At 38.6% G+C, this 24,804-nt stretch overlaps 1 protein-coding gene across 1 annotated transcript in view; it reads left to right on the top strand.

The window, feature by feature from the left end:
- Positions 1-565: 565 nt before the first annotated feature.
- The window catches only part of LOC130095102 (nuclear factor 1 X-type-like), a gene marked incomplete at its 5' end in the record, with an annotated part of 28,976 nt that continues 4,737 nt past the window's right edge, over positions 566-24,804 (top strand). Inside the window, 8 exons of the mRNA XM_056261758.1 lie at positions 566-677; positions 1,422-1,457; positions 1,745-1,872; positions 4,200-4,274; positions 9,298-9,426; positions 12,695-12,873; positions 16,682-16,829; positions 23,709-23,800. Of these exons, the coding sequence (XP_056117733.1) occupies positions 566-677; positions 1,422-1,457; positions 1,745-1,872; positions 4,200-4,274; positions 9,298-9,426; positions 12,695-12,873; positions 16,682-16,829; positions 23,709-23,800 (899 nt within the window). The remainder of the gene's footprint in view (positions 678-1,421; positions 1,458-1,744; positions 1,873-4,199; positions 4,275-9,297; positions 9,427-12,694; positions 12,874-16,681; positions 16,830-23,708; positions 23,801-24,804) is intronic.

A 24,804-nucleotide genomic window follows, 5' to 3' on the forward strand; every position in this document is an offset into this window, starting at 1 on the left:
GCAGCTTTCTGATCAACTGCCATCATCACTCTTAAATATCAACCTTTCATTACTTTTTTTTTTATAATTGTAAATACTTAAAAAATCATGTTTTTTTCAACAGTAACAGTAATAAACAGCAAAAGCTAAAACACAATAATATATACACACATATATTACAGACAAAAGTTAGACATTTTTTTGAAGTAGGATTCTATGTTAGTGTATTGTAAAAATGTAATTTATTCCTGTGATGAAAGCTGAATTTCCAGCATCATTACTCCAGTCTTCAGTGTCACATGATCCTTCAGAAATCATTCTAATATGATGATTTGCTGCTCAAGAATCTGATGCTCTTATTATCATCAATGTTGAAAACAGTTTTGCTGCTTAAAAGTTTCATGGAAACACTGACCATTTTTTTCATGATTCTTTGATGAATAGAAAGTTCAAAAGAACAGCAATTATTTGAAACTGACAAGGTTTTCATAGAGTAGACTCGCGTCACTGGAGGAGCATGTCATGAGAACAGCGATGAATGATGGGATTGATTTATCTGACTTCTCTCTGTCTGTATCTATTTCAGCACCAGTTGCCACAGCATCCGGACCCAACTTCTCTCTGGCCGACCTTGACAGTCCTGGATACTACAACATCAACCTGGGTCGCCGCTCCATTACGTCCACGCCATCCACCAGGTGCGTGCGCCTTTTTTTTTTTTATTATTCAGTTAAAATAAGAAAAAATTAAATGATTAATAAAATGATAAATGTCATGATTTTTGATCAATCTTTAGAAAACAAAATAAAACAGTAATAATGTAAATTTCTTAATTGTAACATATTTATTTTATTTATTTATTTATATAAGTATTTATTTATTTATTTAGCATTTTTTCCATGGACCCCCTACAATTGTTACAACAATATTAGTTCCCTGAAGTTCTTTTTTTTATATACTTTAAATGAAGAGTTTAAATATTTTTTGGGGGGAAAACATGTCACATTCATGTAAAAATTATTCATTTAATAAAATTCATGCAAATTTAAAATGAATTTAAATTAATTTTGATATATTAATTCAAATTAACTAGAGGGCTAGGATAGATTTTTTAGAATCACATCAGATGTTATGCATAAAATAATTTCAGAATTATAGAGCAAAATGTAGCATTTTTGCCTCAAGCCCTGGTTCATTCCTGACTCTATACTAATAAACTCTCGCATGCTTTAAAACAGCTTTTCCGTCTCTGGTCTAGTAGCTTTAATGCATGTTGGTAGCACTCACACGTTCTTGCTTTCCTCTTTGTCCATATATATTTCTGTCTCTCTTCTCTGCTGCTCTCAGCTTCGTCTGCTCGATTGCTGTCATTGTTGTCTCTTTACCTTTCTCTTCTCCCGTCCCTTCTCTCTCGTCTTGTCGCCATGTTTCAAACGCTGCAGGACTGAGATGGAGTTGTATGCCAGTCTCCCGCGGAGGTACTCCACACTTCCATCTCCGCTGTCTAACTCTATACTGTCTTTGCTCATCTAATGTCTCATTCTGCTAAGTGATCTTACATTGCTGATGATTTTGGGTGGGCTGTAATCTTTAAATGGACATATTTTTCAATTGTAAAATTATTTGTAATTAAAACATTCCCATTTTTAAAACCAGTCAAGAAAAGAAATGGAAATGATATTAAACCAAGTGATATTGCATTTTCAGATGTTACACAACATGCAAGCTTGCGTTAAATGAAATCTTTCTTTCTTTTCTCTTTCAGCTCCAACAAGCGTAAATCCATTGATGACAGTGAGATGGAGAGCCCGGTGGACGATGTCTTCTATTCGGGACGTTCTCCTGCCCCAGGAGCGTCCCAGCCCAGCGGCTGGCCCAATGATGTTGATGCAGGTACAGTCACTTTACCCAGAAGCCCTCTGGCTCTAGTCACACGCTCCACCTGAAAATCCTATACATTTCTTTATATTTGGTGCTGCGCCAATGAGAGTCTACATAGTCAGCGTAGACACCGAAATGATGTTGACGTGAATGAAGACGAGGCTGTGAGGGGCCGGCGAGCTGGACAATTGTCCAACGAAGGCTTATTTATTGTTCTTGTCAAATGAAAAGCCGTCTAGTCTGACAAAGTTTGACAATCGGATCCAATTGGACTAATATCAGTGCATTCACTGAATAAGTGGACACAAGGGCTGTGTGAGGGGCCAGACTTTTCCTTTTATCCATCAACCCATTAATCTCTCTCTCTCTCTCTCTCTCTCTCTCTCTCTCTCTCTCTCTCTCTCTCTCTCTCTCTCTCTCTCTCTCTCTCTCTCTCTCTCTCTCTCTCTCTCTCTCTCTCTCTCTCTTTTTCTCTGTGCCTGCCTAGCATCTTCCTATACTTCTATAGACCACAAGAATAAATAAGATTGGGACAAAAATGCAACATTAGCTGCTTTTCCTCCGTCAGGCCAAACGCTTCTCATTGCTTAACCGCTCCGTTCCGTGCCGATCCGGCCCACTTGGTACGGATATGGTTTCATTTTCCACTCCGAGGCTGATAATGGACCTCTTTTGAATGTAATACAAATGCATCAGTTGTTGCAAGAGTTTACAGGAGATGTGATGTGATATGAACCATGCTCAAGTGAATGTAGAACAGGAACTGGTTCTTATCGTTCTTAGAACCGTTCGGCCTGACGGTGGAAAAGCTGCTATTCATGCAATTGGATTAATTAAAGCATCTCTCTGTTAATGAATCTGTTTTGTTTGGTGCTCAGCTTAATAAGTCTTATAAGCACTTACAATCACCATCTAAATGATAATTCATGTGTGCATGTAATGATCTCATAGAATTAGGGCTGAAAAAATAAAGTTTATATGTAATATTTCCTTATTGACACTAAAACATTAGTGGCTGTAAGCACTAAAAAAAAAATACAAGTTTGATTAGAAATGTTCTTAATTTCTTGTGTAGCTTGTTGTTAGTCATATGTTAGACATGGCATTTAAAAGGTGAATTAACTCACAACAAATATTTTTTTTTAAATTATTTAAAAATATATGTATTCTTACATTTTGTCAGATTTTATCATATAAATGGTAGTTTTACCCTATCAAAATATACTTTTTGATTATTTTTGTTTCCAAGCTTCACCTTTTATAATGTTGCATTTTATTAATTAAGACCTTAAATTGATTTTTTCTGTATCAATTTCTTGTGTTTTTCAAGCATTGATTATCTATTCGAAATATTTACCATGGTAACCACAGTGTCTGGCAGAATATCATGGGATTTGGATTTCATTCAAGCGGTGCAAGAACTCTTTTTTTTCAGTGATGGCTAGTCTAAAATCACCACATAACTGAAGTCATTTTTGTGGAAACTGTGGATACCATGGTATAATTTTGTGTAAGTTTGAAAAGGCAGTTTTGTTGTTGTGTTGCACAGGCAGAGTGTGGGGATGAAATTATTTGAACTTTAATGTCATTTTAGATCGAGCAGTGCTGTTGTGACATGTAGGTCTTTTACCTGTATCCTCACACCAGACCATAAAACATGCACCATTCCCTCAATACATCAAAGCCATAAATAGTCACAAATGTTGCTGTGCTCATGTTAGATTTAATGTTCAAAATACATTGGCTGCACCCCATTTCGCATTCTTGTATCGGGTAGAATTTGCTGAGAAAGCTTCCACGTACGTATGCACACTTCATACATTCATCAGAAACAGATTCAACCATCTACACTAAAAATAAAGGTTCTAAAAGCGATGCCAAGATTCCATGGATTTTAAAGGTTCTTAATGGAACCATAGATGCCAATAAAGAACCTTTATTTTAAAGAGTGTGGACACCTTTGGCATACTATTTTCAGCTTACTATGATTTGAAATGAAGTCGTTTTTATCTTGCATACTAGTTAATATGGAAATTATGTGAGCTGTGATGCAGCCAATGCTCATTTGATGTCCTTAAATGTTCGCTGCTGCTGATTGGACGGTTTGTGGGATGCGTGTGCTTTCACTTCTATTGTTCAAGTGCACCTAGAATGGGTTGAATCTGGGAGATAGTGTGCAATACTGTCTTTGACCTCATGCATATGATGTGTATAGTGCTTATGTATTAATGATGATTCAACATCAGTCCCAAATTCTCTCCATCTGTCCATATGATCTCAATCTCTCTCTCTCTCATTCATTGTTAACTCTATTCTTTTCCCTTGTTTGGGTTTTTCAGTGCAACACCATTTGGCCAGTATGCAGGAGAGGAAGATAAAACACGAATCCGACGGCGTGCAGTTTCCTTACCATGGTTAGACCACATTACCCTCATATTATATATGATTGATGTATATACCACGCACACAAGTGTATGCAAATGTGTCTGTTATCTCTTGTCTCTCTTTCAAACTCTCTGCTGCATCACACACACCTTCTCTCTGATTTTCTGTTGTTCCTGGTGATCTGAGGTGGCGGGGGCTTTGAGGCCTGTGAATGTGCTTTCATTTTGTTTTGTGCATCCATTGCTTGTGTTAGATCCTGAAATAGGATCCCTGTGGATCGAAGCAGAAGTCCAAATCCCGATTTTCACATAACATAAACACTTACAAACGTGGCTATTGTGTTGCATACAACAGCGGGTCTTTCCAGATATTTACTTAGCACTTTTGTTTGTTTCTTCTCCATGCGGGATTTATTTGAATTAGTCTTTGTGCTTAAAGGGGTTTACATGCTATAAGCAATATTTCAGCTGTTTATTCAACGCGCCTATGAGATCTCAAAGCTGTGAGGCCTAAAACATACTCTATACAAGCACGTGAATGCGAACACAAGCTCAATTTCACACATCATTGTGTTCCACAAATTGTTAGAACGCAATTCAAAACACAACACCATGTACTAATAAATAAAGTCTTAAATGAATGTAGGGAGTAGTGAGAAAATGAGACGCGGCAGATCTTAAAGGGACAGCAGCCACTAATGCTGTCTGTCATTAATGTTAATCAAAGAACAAAGGTTTTGATAACTTTATTCAATTTCTGTATATTTCCTACTTGTTAGGCAACTGTAAATATGACATTTTATTATTATTTTATTAAATGTGTATTAAATACAATTATTATCTTATATTTATTATTATTGTGTCATACAGAGACAATTTTTCTCTATCCAATCAATTACCCCAAAACAAAAAACAAGTCCAGCTTTAATTTTTTTCTCGCTGCATATTCTGTTTCACTCTCATGTACATCAGACCGGGCGATTCAGATCGACTTTAATGGCACAGACATTTGAAGGTAACCCTATCACCCCTTTGAGTACGCAAAAACGGATTACGCAGGAGTAGCCACAGTAATGCAAGAATGCGAGCTATGTATGCACAACGGGAACTTGTGCACTTGCACAGAGTATGTTTCTGGCCTGAGGGTCCTCCTTCATCTAATCACATTCACTGCCGCCCACGTCATGATAAACACACAGGCGCACAGATCCTAATCTAGGGAAACATGGGTAAATCCCACCAAAAAAAGCCAGCATGCTCAGGTGCTCCTGATGTCATGGGAATACACAACACACATACACACACACACACACCAGAGCTCTAGTCCAGATGGCTCCACAATGTGTCGACAGCATTGGGAGCTGCTGGGTTACAGAAGACATCTGTTACGCCAATGATGGCGGTGGTGGCGCTCCGAGCGCGTGCGAGTGTGTGAGGGTGTGAACTGCGCTACGCTTCAAAGGTGATTCACTACCTGAATGAGGCTTTGGCAACTCTGCAAGGTGACGGTGTCATTTATCATTAAATCTGGCGTCGCCCGGGGTACACGAGCCGTCTGTGAACCCATTCACACGCCGGATCGCTTCCTCGTGCCCTGGGCTGACACGGATATCATCTCCTCCTATTTTTCATTCTCTCGCACTCGCTTTCACCTTGTTAGACTGTGGCGCTTTGTCTGTAAACATCTGTTTGTGACGGTTTCAAGAGGTCAGACAGTGAACGGGGTTCACACGGGCATGAGAGACCTAGAAATTCATGAAAAATGGGAGGCCTAGAAGAATTAGGCAAACACTTGGACATTTCTGTGGTGGTTATAACATTTTTAAATGCCTTGAAATGTTTAATTTCATGACTAAAAATATTTTAGAAAAATCAACCGACTGCAGAAGTCATGGAAATTTCTATTTTGAATACAACATGATTTTTATTGAATGCTTTAAAATATTTAAATGAGTGTAAAATGGCTGTTAAATTAATTAAAATAAATCATCTGAAAAACTCATAAATTCAAAAGTGAATATATAATGGTTTTATTAAATGATTTTTTTTGTCTTTTTTTTGTTAATATACAATTATTTTTAAAAATTGATTGACTGAAAAACCCATAATTTCTATAGTGAATGTACAATGATTATATTAAATGTTTTAAAATATTTAATTTGCAAGTAATTGGTATTTTTGGTGTAAAATTATTTTTTAAAAATCAAGACTAAAATGAGCAATAATTTCTATATGCCATTTTTGAAGTAAATGCTTCAAAATATTTAATTTGCTATTTTATTGGCAAGTGTAAAATAAATGTGAAATTATTATTATTTTTAAAATCACTCAACCCTGTGTGTATTATTGCTGTAAATTTCATGGTAGAAGGGATTTGTACTTGGGTTTGTGACTTTCTGTTTGTGTTTGTAGAAGTGGGACTTTCTGATGGTTGGACGGTGAATGTGTGTGTGTGTTCAAGTGTTTGAGGAGGCGTTATATATGGCGTTTTTGACAGGTCAAGGTTTGTTTGGTGGCCAGCTTGTTAGCGTGGCGAGACTGGAAGGTCACGGGAGCGTTTGATTGGCTGCCAGTCTGCCTGAGTGTCGCGGCTGGCACAACTCAGAGCAATAACACACACACACACATGCAGGCTAATGTGCATGAATGCAGGAAAAGGAAGATCATAGAAACTGTCAGCTGTAACTATGAAGGAGTTTCGGAGATTTTCAGCAGAGATGCTTGTTTTTAGATATTGCCGCAACCTTACTTATATTATTCTATTAATACCTTGCACTATAATTTGCAGTTTCCATCTTGTTTGTAATAATAGTATTATTATGTTTTAGAAAAATCGAATTGTTTTTGTTTGCATTGGGGATTAGAAATTAATGTTTTTGACAATTTTATCTTTATTTACAATAGTATTAATGTGGATTAATTTTGTTTGTTTGTATATATAATTATTCTGAATATATATATATATATATATATATATATATATTCGGTAGAACAGAGTTTATCTGAAGTTCCCTGAGAAAAATGACAAAATCTGTTTGTTAGACAATTACCCCTTCTTGACAAGATACAGCTTGACTCGTTCGTTTCGCTCTCCCACAATAACTCAAGATAGATAGCATAATAATGATTTATCTTGTGGTTTTGTGAGTGTTTGTTTAAAACATAACAAATGCTCAGTGATCTTGTGTGAATGTCACACTTTGTTGGATTGTGCAACACAAACTCTCTCAGCAGACAATGTTGCTTTTAAACCACCAATGAAATTTGACCGTCCTTTTTAATTAAAGCACACTAAGACATTTATTTTCTCAATTATATGCAATTTGCAATTCATTTTTCTATAGTTATTTTTGATAATAGATTTGACAGTATGCTTCAAAAATATAATTTGTCTGTCTTTGATTTTTTTAAAGTTACTTTTTTGTTTGTTTTTATATATTACAGGGAGGCAGAGATCCATTCGAATGTGGCATTAGCATAATTCGCAGATTTGTGGCTTCCTTAAACGGCTCCTTAACATCTTAAATTGGGTTTTTAAAGCACCACTTCTAATAATTGTTTCCCTCGAAACCAGCCAGAGGATTTGATGGTAAACTCCTTTTCCTCTCCTTCCCGAGTCCTGACATGTTTGGCCGTGTTTCTGGGTCACTGGGTGAGCGTTTATGCCAAACTCAGGGCAGCTCAAGCTAGAAGCCCTGCGGCCTCGGTTTGACATTTATAGGATCAGGATGACACATTAATACGACGTTATATACGAGGAGACCAAACCATCACATACTTTCTCCTTTCATTTCCCTCATCATTCTCACATCATGCTTCCCGCCTGTCCTCCTCTTTTTGGCATGAGCGTTCGGACCTGCCACTGGAACAGAACCGCTTGTGTTTTACTTTTTCCCTCAGCGCTGAAAAGTCAAGCGAAAGCCTCTGATTTGGTTCCCCAGGTGACTTTAGGGTGTTTTTATGTCAGAGTCTGTAAACAGTTTGTATTTACGTTTATTTACTCATTTGCATTTGGTTTGTGAAAGCATGTCGTTCTGTTCGGTGGGCATTACTAATGCGGTTGCTCGGGTGTATTGGAATTTTAAAGTTATTCTGAACACAGATACACATAAATATCATTACTCCAGTCTTCAGTGTCACATGATCCTTCTGAAATCATTCTAATATGATGATTTGCCCAAACTTTTGAATGGTAGAGTATGTTTTGATATATTACTAGTAATTTGTGAATCTGTTTTTTCTTTTATTATCCTTGGAAACTGACGTCGCTGTAAAAGCTGTGAGAAATGGTGGCAAAATATTGACATTGATGTTTTGACTACTCTTTCCTTTGAGATTTGGAGACTGAAAGAGACAGACAGACATGAGTTATTATGGGATCTGCTGTCGTGGCATCTATTTTCCCCCTTACAGCTGCATAGAGACCCTTCCCGGCCCTGTCCCGACCCTATCCCACTCTTTCCTGCACTCCAATGCTTAAAAGCAAAGCTCGCACACTGGACCTGTTCGCACTGCAAAAAAAAAAAAAGCATTATTTAATACAATTTCAATATAATTATGCAATTATTGAATCAAATTAATTTGACATGTGTTAATCCTTATTACAATGTTATTTAAATTAATGAAATTTATGTTTAAAATATATTTTTAACATTCTTTAGAAATTTGACTGTGTGTAAAGAAAAATTAATTTATTTTGCTTTTTATTTGTTGATTTTTCTTACCTCATTGGCAAATATATATATATTTCTTTCTAAAGAAGTTTTTACTGGGGAAATAGACAACACATATATTGATTAATATTATTATTTATTTATTTATTTTTGCAGTGTGACTGGCTTCTCTATAATTCACAGCAAACAAACTAAAAAACTAGCAGTGTCTTATATCTGTTGATTAAAAGACATTTGTTAGTATTATTATCAGCAAATTTGTAGCATTTTAGAAGCTGAGATAAGATTTTTCTTTTTTTAGATAAAGATCAAGAAGCAAAACCCTGTTTAATTAAATCCACATCTCTGTTCTGCCATTTTGTTGATCCCATTTTTACCAGGACTCTCTTCGCCTGGTTCTCTTAAGAAGTCGGGGAAATTCGATTTCAGCGCTCTGTCCGGCCATACGAGGTCTGCACGCATGCCGTTCACCCATCACCCGCTGCCCATGCTGGCAGGTGTAAGACCAGGTGAGAGTTCAGAGCCCCCCTCACCCCACCTCCCACATCCTTCCCCTTCCTGTCCTGCTCCCTCGCGCCCCCCGGTGGGGTCGGATGTGGTGAAGTTCGGGGAGAGGCGAGGTCGTGTTTACACCACGGTCAGGTCGGGTGAAGGCGTTCGCCATTCGTCCCCCCCACCCTTTTTCTCCTCTGTACCGAGGCTGATTTGTCTTCTTTTTTTTTTTGTCTGTCTGTCCATCAATGTGATTGGTTGGTGGTTGGTCTCTTCATTTCCCGACTTCATTTTCGCCCCGCTAAATGCACATGAGCTTGTAAGATATCATTTAAATGCAGTGATCAAAGTACGTATCCACTCTGTACAATTTTAACTGCTGTACAAGACTCACAGGATTAGAAAACCAAAATTTGGTTTAGATGTTCTGAAGTATTTTGTCATCTATTATCGATTAAACAAGATGGAAGAGAAGGAAAAAATTGTAAATGGGCCAAAACTTGGACTTAAAATTAGGACAATCTTGCCATCAAATCATTGGCGTATGTAGATGTTTTTTGATAGACAGACAGACAGGGAGATTAATAGACAGACAGGCAGATAGATATACATATAGACAGACAGACAGACACACACACAGACAAATAAACAGACAAACAAACAGAGTTAGACAGATAGATATGAAATCAAATCTGGATAAACCCCCACTCCTGCTAGGAGAAAGCCCAGCGAGCTCAAACCCGGCTGTTAGGTGTGTGTGTGAGGTCCTGTCACGACGAAAGAGCCTCCAGCAGGACAGAGCCACCAACACACTCACTATACGCCTAGAGACACTGATATAAATATTAGAAGATTAAATATTTTTATTGCTATGTTTATTTTCATGTAAAATTTGTATTTTTTTGTAATTATTATCGTTATTTTTTTTATTTTTATTTTATTAATTTATTTGTATTGTATAGTGTTATTAATGCTTTGGAAATGTAAAGATTTATTTCACCATGCCAATAAAGCTATTTGAATCTTTGAATCAGACAGACAGACAAATGTCAAATAGATAGACAGATGGATGAAAGGATGAATGGATGAATGGATAGATAGATAGATAGATAGATAGATAGATAGATAGATAGATAGACAGATAGACAGACAGATAGATAGATAGATAGATAGATAGATAGATAGATAGATAGATAGATAGATAGATAGATAGATAGATAGATAGATAGATGGATGGATGGATGGATGGATGGATGGATGGATGGATGGATGGATGGATGGATGGATATAGATAGATAGATAGATGGATGGATGGATGGATGGATGGATGGATGGATGGATGGATGGATGGATGGACGGACGGACGGACGGACAGACAGACAGATATTGAGACACGGATAGATGGATGGATGGATAGACACAGATGGAGGGATGGATGGATGGATGGATGGATAGATAGACAGATAGACAGACAGACAGACAGACAGACAGTGAGACACACAGATAGAAAGATGGATGGATAGACACAGACAGATAGATAGACCTACGGACGGACGGATTGATAGATAGATAGACAGATAGTTAGACAGAGAGACTAACAGACAGTTAGATAGATGGATATAGGGATAGATAGATAGATAGATGGATAGATGGATAGATGGATAGATAGATAGATAGATAGATAGATAGATAGATAGATAGATAGATAGATAGATAGATAGATAGATAGATAGATGGATAGAGAGATAGATGGATAGATAGAGAGATAGATGGATAGAGAGATAGATAGAGAGATAGAGAGATAGATAGATCTCTATGTTTATGTTTGTTTGTTTCAGTTGTTTTTTTTATGTAGCGTTGTATACATTAGGATTGAGTCGTAGCCTTATGCTAGCGATGCCCTCTTGTGTGGCCATGTGTTGTTTTGTGTAGCGCGGTTGAGTTTAGAGCTGTTGTTGTGTAGTCACTCCATGTGGGACGGGGTCTTTGGTGGTGGTAGTTTGTGGTGCCATTTGCCTCCTCCTTGAAGCCTTGGCTCCATCCCATTCCCTAATGGGATTAAAGGGTGGATGATGAAAGAGCGAAAGAAACGGAGGAAGAAGAGGGAATAGCAGTCTGCACAGCAGAGAGGGTGAAAGCAGGGCTTTGCCTGGGAGCGAGGCGCCCGCGTCTGGGTTACAGGGAGGCTCTGGATGTTGGCAGACTGTCCCGGGCAGCTGGGGTCCCGTTTGGCTGGAGGAGACGAGACCCCTCACCCTTCCACTCGCCAGTCGCACTGTTACTCTTCATGCAAATGAGAGCGTGTCATGACTTACCAACAACTACTGCAATTTTTTCACATTAGGCTTGTGCTGATACTTATTTTCTTTTCTCATGCAACTTAATTTAGGATCCTTGTACCAATGTTTTATTAATTTATGTGCCTTCATACCATTTCCTACTATCCAATTAACGAAGAAGGAGGTCATCTAAAAATCTGGAAGTGATATTTCACAGTGCGCCTCTATGAGGTGCCGTATTGGACAGAGTTAAAGCAATAACCAAAAATTCACGCAGTCTCTCTTACATGTTTGTGGCAGATAGACAGACGGATAGTTTGGGGGCTTTCTTGGCAATTAAAAATTGATACATCATCTGTGACGAAATCTTATGTTAAAATAAAGGCAATTAAGAGGCTTTTCACTTGGATAGCGTGTTTGTGTGTCTGCATAATAATTTTGAGTTTCTGAGAGAGGTTAAAATTGAGTGTGAGAAAGAAAGAGAATTTTTGAATTTTAATCGGCAGCACAGTGTTCAATTCAGTGTGATCACTTTGATTCATACAGCAATGATCTGACACACACACACACACACATTTATTTCATGTGTACCGGTATTGTTTTTATATAAAGCTTACTGATGTCTAAAGAATACAAGCTTTAACCCAAGTCCTTAACCCAACTGGAAGAAACTTTTATGCATTTTGGGATTTAAGAATGGGATTATATAATGATATATGTTTCATATATATTTATATATTTCTGAATCATTTTTACCTATCAAGACACCGCCTGGGATCCTAAGGGAAGTTTTGTCTGATTTAGGTCTGTTCTGGGAACAGTTTGTCACCAATTATAGTAAACACACACACACCATTTTTCCTGAACTGCTTTCCATCACTTCCATCTCATGTCATCTGTTGTATCCTTGTGTGTCAGTCTTGCTTGGACTCATTATTAATACACTACTGTACTTGTATATTATCTGTTACTAACCTCTCTCTTTGTGTGTGTGTGTGTCCGTCAGCAGGAAGTCCCCGTGCCTCAGCTTCTTCCCTGCACTTCCCCTCGCCATCCATCATCCAGCAGTCCAGCCCGTATTTCACCCATCCCACCATCCGATACCACCACCACCCGGGACAGGACCCGCTCAAGGAGTTTGTGCAGTTTGTGTGCGCCGACGGATCAGGACAGGCTAGCGGTCAGGTAAGAGGAAATGACCTCATACAGGAAGTGTTGGTGTGAATTTAACTCATTATGCAGCTGTTCTCTGAATAAACACACACTGGTTTAATAGTGAATATTGGGAATGCCGTCCTACAGTATCATACTATTTTTGCAGCATGTATACTGTGAACCGTATGCAAATTTTCTGTTTGCATAAAATAGCCAGTATACATTATACAAGGGAGAAGAACGCATGAAATACTCTATCCCACGATGCAATGTGTTCAACTGGATCTTTTAGGACACTTTATACTAATACTCCATTTTGAACGCAGCCATTGTCACAATCCACTGTATAAAACATGTATCATTGCTTACTGCATATTGTTTCACATACTGTTTGTTAAAATATTTGGAAATATAGAGTATATAATGTGCAGTATTCAATTGTTTAATGAGAAGACATTTCATCCTTCCAAACCAAATGTTGATGAAACAGAACTTAGTTTTCATATTAAGCAAAAATACTTGCCTCATTAATTGATATTGGATGTATTTTCTCTGTGAAACTAACGTTATCAAGCATTTAAAGTAATGTTGGTTAAACTGAGCTTGTGAAGACACAGGGCTCCAGACAAAAAAAATCTATTAAGGACCCTTTGGCTCCTATAAGGGAAAAAATTAGGCGCAAAAAAAAAAAAAAATTTAAGTGCCACAAAAGAATAAACCTATTGTAATTTTGTCATGTGTTGTCACGTCTGCCCTCCTTTTACAGCATCAGCATTTTCATCCATCTTGTGGATGTCCTGGGAACTAAGATTCACTTTAAGTAGGAACTGAATTGTTTTTCCAACTTGAGAACTACAAAGAATCGTTCTTTACACAGAATCTGAACCAGTCACAGACCATAATAATGTCAGCATCATTTGGCCATTGAGTATAGTTTGGCCTCCTCCGTCCTAATGCATCCTATAAACATTGTCGTATGTCTTGCACAAACCCAATCTTTTTCTTCATGAGTAATGTCTGAGGTAAATTTGGTGAAAGGCAGCTCTTCATATGAAATTATACAGTCTGTGTTGAATTTCATTTTTAGCTCCTTACATTCTTTCTTATGTAGACAACAGGTTAAGTAAAAATATAAGGATTATGTGTGATATAGTGCATATATTTAGCAAAATGCCCTTTTCTATAGTTATTTTTCTTGCTGAGTTCTGAGTTTGAGTTTTGAATGGCTTTTCTGAGGTAAATTTGACGTTACGTGACATGATTGTTCTCAAGCTGTTTTATACAAGCTCTTTCCAAGGTCGAAATGCTGATTGAGTGATCTGTCTGTCAGGCCACATTAAAAAGCCCCAAAACAACATTTATTGCTTGTATTTCGTGACAAAATTGACAGAATTTGAAAGCTGAAAGTTTGTTAATTGTTTACTAAAATTAACAAACACAAATCTTACTGCGATTATGGATGGCTGCATACCGAAGTTCAGGCAGTAACCCGAAAACAGCAAAGATGAAAAGATATTGAGAATAAGAATCCATATCAGTATCAATTAAAAACAAGAATTGTTAACAATTAGTTTGTGTGCACACAGCTGACATGTTTATCTGTAGTAGTTTATCCACGAAATTGACGCTGCCTTCCTGAATTTTTACTGTACTTGCATGGTTCAGTCATTGACATGTTTCCGTCGTTTTCTCTCTCACAGCTGTCAGTGTTGTTGCTCGATAGAGATGAGGGCTTTAAAAAGGCTGATGTTTTTCGTTTTGACATTTGTTTCTGAGGCGGAAAGATGATCCTTGCTGTCCCTGTGCGTATTTTGCCGCTCGAACTCAGTAAGGTTTTTTTTCACTTCAACTTTGCTGCGTGTCATCTCATTTTATTACGACAACACAACAAAAGATGTGATGGATCACTGAACATGCAGGTCAAAAGGCTTGCATTTTTTAACCATAACATGTACGTTTATATTGTCGCCAGTCTGGAGCCCTGAGACATCTGTCGCAATTAACAGACCAGCTAAGATTGACGTTTGCTGTTAGCAAGCATCTAAAAACGTTTTAAATAATGCACAAATGTATATAATCGATGTACTTTTTTTACTATATACACTAGGGGTGGAACGGTACATGTATTCGTATTGAACCGAAACGGTACGGGCGTCACGGTTCGGTGCACGAATTTGCACGGAGAATACACGGTACAAAAAAAAAAAAAAACTCTTAAATAGCGATAAATTTCGCTCTATTCGCTTTTAGTGTGACTGTGAACGCAGCAATGAACAGGCTGCGATCAAGATTGCAATGCTGGAGTGTGTGTGTGCGCGCGCGAGAGAGAGAGTCGCGATGAACAGTGTGTGTGTGTGTGTGCGAGAGAGAGAGAGAGAGACACGATGAACAGTGTGTGTGTGTGCGAGAGAGAGAGGCGCGATGAACAGTGTGTGTGTGTGTGTGTGCGAGAGAGAGAGAGAGAGGCACGATGAACAGTGTGTGTGTGTGTGTGTGCGAGAGAGAGAGAGAGAGGCACGATGAACAGTGTGTGTGTGCGAGAGAGAGAGGCGCGGGCGCGAATCGCGCGATCGAACAGTGTGAGAGAGAGAGAGAGGCAAGAGCGACCGAACAGTGGAAACATAAAAACATACTCCGTCATTTTTTTCATACAGGACATCATTAAAACGGCAAATTGTTTACTTTTATTTGTGTACACTCACAATAAAACACAACATTGTGCTTTTGTCACACTCTAAACTCTTGTCAAACTGTAACCTACAACAGTTAACAAAAGTTTTTAATGGTAGTATTATTTTATACGGAAATCAATTATTTATAATTCAGATGAGAATAAAGTTAGGGTTAATTAAAATGAAGGAAAACAAATAGCCTATATTGATCTGAAATAGTAAATTAATTTTAAATTCATTCAGGTACAATTACCAAACATATCTCAAGGTCTTTTCGTCTTTTTAATAATTTAATTAATAAACTAATGATATAAAACTACTGTCAGTGCACTACAAATAAACTGGTTCTCTGCCTTTATTAATAAAACTTATTTAAAAAAATACAAGGCTTAAGACATTTATAAAAAAAGCCTTCTGCATTTTTGTTTTGCTTTTCCCTCCATTGTACCGAAATCATACCGAACCGTGACGTCTGAACCGAGGTATGAACCGAACCGTGACTTCTGTGTACCGTTCCACCCCTAATATACACACAGTAACTGCATACTGTCTTTTCCGATGGAAACAAAAGTGTGCGTTCCTTCCTTGTCTTTGAGGCCGACTAATCGGTCACTGTTATGTATCTTGTGCTTGTCTAGACAATCTTGAGTTAATCTCTCCTTCTCTGTCCACTTCCACGTTAAAACCCATCTGCGCAACAGCTGACGACCTCTGCGCATTACAGCGTAGCGCATTCCCTCCTCAGTTCTGCTTCTGCCATTTTCAGCGTTTTGAACGTGGCTTTTTTTTTTATGCGCCCTGATTTTTATTTGGAATCATTCCATGGACCAAAGCTCACCTCACCATTCGTGCGCCCATTTCTTCTTCTTACTCACCTTCTACCTAAAGTCCTCCATTTTTGTTTTTTTTCCAGCTCCTCCACTGCTCCTGTCTATGCCTGTGGTGAAGTCGACACACAAACACGCACACAAACACACCCTTTCATAAACAAAAGCAAACAGACATTCACCATCCTTTTGGTTGTTTCCCTCTCAACTCTTTCCACTACCAGCCACCCGCCATTCCTTTTTATTTTTTTTATTTTTTTAAGCGAGTCTGCGTTGTTTTTTCCATTTGTGGGGTGTCGGGCGTGTCCGTACTCCTCACCCTGTTTGTGTCGTCTGCAGCCGAACGGGAGCGGCCAGAGCAAAATGCCGGGCTCCTTCTTGCTGCCTCCACCCCCCCCTGTGGCGCGTCCAGTGCCCCTCCCAATGCCAGACTCTAAACCCAGCAGCACGCCCCCCGATGGCGGACTCACCTCACCCACATCTCCGTGTAAGTGACCCGACCCCCCCCATTCCACCAAACCCCTCGAAGGCTGGAAGAAAGCCAGTCGTCTGGCCACAGCTGGGCCGATTTTTGCCATCTAGTTTGTGTTTCTTGAGTTAACATCTACTGCCCATTATTTGTAACTATCGTGGTAGCACTAACTGTTGGGTCAGAACTAGTCCTTACTACTTTTATTTTATTTTTTTCAATCTGAATGAAACCAATGCAATTTTCGTGCAGGCCTTTTTTTATGCATCCTAAATTTCAGGCATCAATTTTAGTGGTTTAACCCATCAAAATGTTTTGTACGGAGACCATAAAGAGAATAATGACGGGATAAAAATTAGTTGGGAGGAAAAATATATTTCAATGGTTGCAAACTTTTGCATTCACTCTAAAAACTTGCATTCTCTCACAAAACTTTTACGAGCATTTGCCCTGATAAACTTTGCATTTGATCACAAAACTCTCCCTTGAGAAACTGCGTTCTCTCGCAAAACTTTGCGTTCCCCTGAAAAACATTTCGTTCCCCTGAAAAATATTTCCTTCGATCACAAAACTCCCCCAAAAAACTGCTATCTCTTTCAAAATGTTTGCGTTCCCCTGAGAAACTTTGCATTCAATCACAAAACTCTCCCCCAAAAAACAGTTCTCTCACAAGATGTTTGCGTTCCCCTGAGAAACTTTGCATTGAATCACAAAACTCTCCCCTGAGGAACTGCGTTCTCACAAAATGCTTGCGTTCCCCTGAGAAACTATTCATTTGATCACAAAACTCTCCCCCAAAAAACTGCGTTCTCTCGCAAAACTTTTGCGTTCCCCTTAGAAAATTTTCGTTCGATCACAAAACTCTCCCTTGAGAAACCGCGTTCTCTTGCAAAACTTTTGCGTTCCCCTGAGAAACTTTTCGTTCAATCACAAAACTCTCCCACGAGAAACTGCGTTCAATCGCAAAACTTTTGCGTTCTCCTGAGAAACTTTTCGTTCGATCACAAAACTCTCCCCCATAAAACTGGGTTCAATCGCAAAACTTTAGCGTTCCCCTGAGAAACTTTTCGTTCGATCACAAAACTCTCCCCCGAGAAACTGCTTTCTCTTGCAAAACTTTTGCGTTCCCCTGAGAAACTTTTCATTCGATCAAAAAACTCTCCCCCAAAAAACTGGGTTCAATCGCAAAACTTTTGCGTTCCCCTGAGAAACTTTTCATTCGATCACAAAACTCTCCCTTGAGAAACTGCGTACTCTTGCAAAACTTTTGCGTTCCCCTGAGAAACTTTTCATTCGATCACAAAACTCTCCCTTGAGAAACTGCGTACTCTTGCAAAACTTTTGCGTTCCCCTGAGAAACTTTTCATTCGATCAAAAAACTCTCCCCCAAAAAACTGGGTTCAATCTAGGGGTGGGAATCTTTTACCATCTCACGATTCAATTCGATTCCGATTCTTGAGCCCACGATTCGATTCAAAATCGATTTTCGATTCAAAAAGATTTTCGATTTAAAACTATTCGATTTTATCCATAATGATTTATAATCGGGTTTCTGATCATGATCTCCTCTCATCTGCTTTGCTATACAGAATGACAAACGGAGACCAGTGTCCTCTAGGATTTTTTCCAGCTGTGGTGGCAGGCCCATTTCGCCAGGGGGAGGGGGCGTGGCCCATGAGTGATATTGCCATTGGCCATGCCCCCTTACCCCAGGTGTTTAAACCTCCCCTAAGTATTATAACATTATAACATGAAAGGCTCGAATAAGAGCGGCAAAGCGATTATGCGCATCCCGTGCGCAGAATGATGCACTTGAAGCAACGCGAAGTCACAGCGCGCAGCGCTCCGGATTGAAAAGTTCAAAGCACAAAGCGAAGAGATTATATCTGTCTATCTATGCTTAATGTATTATATATTTGCAACAGTTTATTGAGCATTTTCTTTTAAAAGTTTTAAATTTCAGTTACAGTGCGGATGAAGAACAATTCATAGCGCTCTCCAGTGCTGTAATCTAACAGACACCCGGGAGAAAGGATTATGATTTAAAAAACGCTATAACGCGACGCGCTGTGTGAATGCTGAATGGAGAATGACTGAGGAGAGATGAGTTTCCATTAACTTTAACTAACGACTTAAATATTAATTTTTACCTCACATTATGCTATTGAATGACTTTAGAAGTCTTGGAATATGTGCGAACACTTTATGGTGCTTCACAATGTTTTTTATGCCTTAGCTTAACAATAACACTAGTATGCACATTAATATCGGACCTCACTGAGAAGCTGCAGCCGTGGCGGGATTATTTTAGGTGTGGCGGCCGGCCACGGCAGATGAATGTAGAAGCATCATATTTAGAAGCATCAGAAGCTCTATAAAAGCATCCATATTTGCTTCCTCTCATTTGCCGCTCACGTTCAAAAACCGGCTGCGTGCATGACGTCCGGACGTCCCGTATAGGCTATAGTTACAAAAATGGAGGCGAACAGCCAGCTGATTTTATTTATTTATTAAATCGATTCTTGGACATTTCAGATCGATTCTGAATCGTTGCAAATGAGAATCTAGATTCTTCTGTGAATCGATTTTTTGGCACACCCCTAGTTCAATCGCAAAACTTTTTTGTTCCCCTGAGAAACTTTTCATTCGATCACAAAACTCTCCCCCGAGAAACTGCTTTCTCTTGCAAAACTTTTGCGTTCCCCTGAGAAACTTTTCATTCGATCAAAAAACTCTCCCCCAAAAAACTGGGTTCAATCGCAAAACTTTTTTGTTCCCCTGAGAAACTTTTCATTCGATCACAAAACTCTCCCTTGAGAAACTGCGTACTCTTGCAAAACTTTTGCGTTCCCCTGAGAAACTTTTCATTCGATCACAAAACTCTCCCTTGAGAAACTGCGTACTCTTGCAAAACTTTTGCGTTCCCCTGAGAAACTTTTCATTCGATCACAAAACTCTCCCTTGAGAAACTGCGTACTCTTGCAAAACTTTTGCGTTCCCCTGAGAAACTTTTCGTTCGATCACAAAACTCCCTCCCGAGAAACTGCGTTCAATCGCAAAACTTTTGCGTTCCCCTGAGAAACTTTTCGTTCGATCACAAAACTCTCCCCCAAAACATTGCGTTCAATCGCAAAACTTTTGCGTTCCCCTGAGAAACTTTTCGTTCGGTCACAAAACTCTCCCCCATAAAACTGTTATCTCGCAAAATTGTTTTGTTCCCCTGAGAAACTTTTCGTTCGATCACAAAACTCTCCCCCGAGAAACTGCGTTCAATCGCAAAACTTTTGCGTTCCCCTGAGAAACTTTTCGTTCGATCACAAAACTCTCCCCCAAAACATTGCGTTCAATCGCAAAACTTTTGCGTTCCCCTGAGAAACTTTTCGTTCGGTCACAAAACTCTCCCCCATAAAACTGTTATCTCGCAAAATTGTTTTGTTCCCCTGAGAAACTTTTCGTTCGATCACAAAACTCTCCCTTGAGAAACTGCGTTCTCTTGCAAAACTTTTGCGTTCCCCTGAGAAACTTTTCGTTCGATCACAAAACTCTCCCCCAAAACATTGCGTTCAATCGCAAAACTTTTGCGTTCCCCTGAGAAACTTTTCGTTCGGTCACAAAACTCTCCCCCATAAAACTGTTATCTCGCAAATTTTTTTGTTCCCCTGAGAAACTTTTCGTTCGATCACAAAACTCTCCCTTGAGAAACTGCGTTCTCTTGCAAAACTTTTGCGTTCCCCTGAGAAACTTTTCGTTCGATCACAAAACTCTCCCCCGAGAAACTGCGTTCAATCGCAAAACTTTTGCGTTCCCCTGAGAAACTTTTCGTTCGGTCACAAAACTCTCCCCCATAAAACTGTTATCTCGCAAATTTTTTTTGTTCCCCTGAGAAACTTTTCGTTCGATCACAAAACTCTCCCTTGAGAAACTGCGTTCTCTTGCAAAACTTTTTTGTTCCCCTGAGAAACTTTTCGTTCGATCACAAAACTCTCCCCCAAAAAACTGTTATCTCGCAAAAAAAATTTGTTCCCCTGAGAAAATTTTCGTTTGATCACAAAACTCTTCCACAAAAAAAACCTGCATTCTCTCAAAAAAGTTTGCGTTCCCCTGAGAAACTTTTCGTTCGATCACAAAACTCTCCCTTGAGAAACTGCGTTCTCTTGCAAAACTTTTTTGTTCCCCTGAGAAACTTTTCGTTCGATCACAGAACTCTTCCTTGAGAAACTGCGTTCTCTTGCAAAAACTTTTGCGTTCCCCTGAGAAACTTTTCGTTCGATCACAAAACTCTCCCCCAAAACATTGCGTTCAATCGCAAAACTTTTGCGTTCCCCTGAGAAACTTTTCGTTCGATCACAAAACTCTCCCCCAAAAAACTGTTATCTCGCAAAAAAAATTTGTTCCCCTGAGAAAATTTTCGTTTGATCACAAAACTCTTCCACAAAAAAAACCTGCATTCTCGCAAAAAAGTTTGCGTTCCCCTGAGAAACTTTTCGTTCGATCACAAAACTCTCCCTTGAGAAACTGCGTTCTCTTGCAAAACTTTTGCGTTCCCCTGAGAAACTTTTCGTTCGATCACAGAACTCTTCCTTGAGAAACTGCGTTCTCTTGCAAAAACTTTTGCGTTCCCCTGAGAAACTTTTCGTTCGATCACAAAACTCTCCCCCAAAACATTGCGTTCAATCGCAAAACTTTTGCGTTCCCCTGAGAAACTTTTCGTTCGATCACAAAACTCTCCCCCAAAAAACTGTTATCTCGCAAATTTTTTTTGTTCCCCTGAGAAACTTTTCGTTCGATCACAAAACTCTCCCTTGAGAAACTGCGTTCTCTTGCAAAACTTTTTTGTTCCCCTGAGAAACTTTTCGTTCGATCACAAAACTCTTCCACAAAAAAAAACTGCATTCTCTCAAAAAACGTTTGCGTTCCCCTGAGAAACTTTTCTTTCGATCACAAAACTCTCCCTTGAGAAACTGCATTCTCTTCAAAAACTCTTGCGTTCCCCTGAGAAACTTTGCAAATGCTCGTAAAAACTTTGTTTTCTTCGAAGAAACTTTGTTCACTTTCAAAAACCTTTGTATTCTCTGGCAAAACTCTAGTGTCGTCCTGAGACTCTTTGCATTTGCTCCCTTTTGTGATGAAAATAATATGAAGTGGGAGGAAAAACTATAATTCAGTGCTTTTGCAAGCGAATGCAAAGGTTCTTGGGGGAAAAGCAATTATTTTACTAGAGAATGCAAAAACGCTCAACTATAGTTTTTTTTCTCCCATCTCATATTTTTCCCTTCCAATGTCCCCTTAGGGCCTCCGTACTGAAAGGTGCAAATTTAGGGCAGTAAAAGTGGACTCAAAAATAATTTTATGCATTTTCGTCCAAACAATTGTCGCTGACTATTACTTGTGCTGACACACATTACTTGTGTAATGCAGCCTTTGATTATTGGACAGTGCTGGCATGAAAATCAAAACAACATAGAAGAGTGTGTATCCACCCGACTTAAAAGACCAGCTTAGACCATCTTGAACTTTCATTTTGGTCCAGGTTGGTTTGTGCTGGTCAGTGTGTTGAAGAGCCTTTACACTCCAAAAAGCAACATCCAGTTTGAGTCGATTGTGAGACACGGGGAACCCATGCTTTGTAATTTTACGTTGGTTTGATTTGAGTTTGTTTTGGTTACATTCACATTGCTGGTTAGCTTTTTGGCTTGTGGAAATGTGATAGTTGAGCTCCAGTGCTTGTCTAAAGGTCAGTTTGTCCCGTACTCAAACCAAATTTAGGCCGTTCAGAAAGGAGGTGGCGTATCGGGGTGGAGAATCAGACAAAAAATGTTCACTCACCACAGACGGGGCACTGGACGGAGCACTTGCATTTCTTTTCCTCTTTTCTTTCATGTTTCTTATTTTTCCTTCCGTTTCATTTTTATTTTTATTTTTTTGGGCTCCATTGTTTTTTTTATGTTGTTTGTGTGTGTTGTCTTTTTATGTGTTTATATGTTGCTGATTCTCCAGAATGCACTTACCACAACCTGCTTACAAATATATAGAACGGTTATTTACTTGTGTTAAAGCATTAAGCATATAGTGGTCATGCATTACAATAAGTTTACCACGGTTAACGGGGATTGTTAAGGGTAAATTTACAAAATGAGTGGCCTAAAACCCCCTTAGCAATTGAAAAATACACATGGCCTCTTGTGGCAAAGTTTGTAGTTACACAGATTAAAAAGGATTTGGTTTCTTTTAGCAAGGTAAATCCTATTCATTTAGTGCTTAGCTTAACATGTAACCTCCAAGTTGTGTATTAAATTATGCCTCTCATTAAACAAATATCAATAGGTATCTAACAAACAAATAGGTATCTAATTGCAATAATAATAATTATTTTTTAATTAATAAAGCAGCATTTCATATCTTTTTGAATGTTTGCTAATGAAAGCGCTAACAGCAACAAATATGGCTCTTTGTCTTTGATTTTTTTTCTTCTTGTTTTAGATCTCCATATTTGATGAACGGTTACTCAGAGTCCATCAAAAATTCGAAACCCCAAACTGCCCTAAATTTGATAATGACTTCAAACCTGCAGATTTAAATTCCATTTTAATCGATTGATCTTCACCTGTGTGAACCAATGACAATCAAGCATAGTATATCTTTGATGATAAGTTCTTGCAGCACATTCAGTACAGGAGTTTCAGTTTTCAATATATATTGCATGAAATTCGCACAAAGCATCTTCTGAGAATCTTTTTTTTTTTTTGTTCAGATTGCTCTTTAAATAACTAAAAGATTTTATATTGTATAGGGTGATTCATGAAAATGCTAAATGTCGTGCTTCTCTGAGGATTTTCTGAAATCTTTTTGTTTTTTATTTATATTTTCTGTCTCTCTTCTTCCCTCTTTCTTTCTCAGCATACTCCACGCCAGGCTCCACAGCTCCCAACAGGTTTGTCAGCATCGGATCACGGGACAACAACTTTCTGAACATACCCCAGCAGACGCAGGTGATTGTTATAATCAAAACAAACCTCGTTTCTTGTGTTCGAGCGTTTAAAATCCTCTTTCCTAGCATGTTAGCCTGCTCCTCCCCTCCTTTCCCATGATGCCCTCTGCTATGTGGTGACGGGCCCATCTGGAGCAGGCCTGCGATAACTCAAGCTGATCGGCGCGGTGTAGTTGATTTGAGCGTTGCGAATGTGCGGCCACCACACTGCGCCTCCTCCATCACCCAGTACACTTTACTCATTAATGTGTAAACCACACCCGCCCCGGGCCGGCTCCCTGCTCCTCGACACATGGTGACCATCTGAAGTCGCTAACTCGCCCGCTCTCACCTCCTCCCTCTGCTGGATGGCCTCTCTGGATTTGACCATTCATTTCCCTCTCTCTCTGCCTAACCTTTCCTCAATTCTCTGTGTTTTTTCACCACCTTTAACTCGTTTCTCAACTCGCTATCACCCTCTGCTGGTGATTTTTTTTATCTTCTCTCTCTTGGCTGTGACTTCGCTTTGTCCGATTTTGCACATTTTCTAGTGTGTTCACCCTAAATTTTAAAGGATAGAGGAACCACTTGCCTTAGACTTAAACAACTTTAGTGTTATAAGTAAATATTTTGCAAAGATTCATTATTTGTTGGTGAATATATATATATATATATATTATAAATAATATTATTATTATTATTGCACTTTTCTGGGTGCAATAATTCATTTATATAATTTTTTTAATGAACAAAGCAGCATTTCATATCTTTTTGAATGTTTGCTAATGAAAGTGCTAACAGCAACCTGTAGAACAAATATGGCTCTTTAATAAAATTATTAAATGTAATGTAGACAATGACCATGACAATGAAAATAGCTGGTTATTATAAGTAAAAGCTTTGTAAAGATTCATTATTTGCAGATGAATATATATATATATATATATATATATATTGCAATGCAAGTAAAGAAATAAATATATAGTGCAATAACAAAATATTAAAAAATATAATACAATGATAAAA

The sequence above is a fragment of the Rhinichthys klamathensis genome, unplaced genomic scaffold (assembly GCF_029890125.1).
Source record: "Rhinichthys klamathensis goyatoka isolate OS25496 unplaced genomic scaffold, OSU_Roscu_1.1 h1tg000185l_1, whole genome shotgun sequence".
Lineage (NCBI taxonomy): Eukaryota > Metazoa > Chordata > Actinopteri > Cypriniformes > Leuciscidae > Rhinichthys > Rhinichthys klamathensis.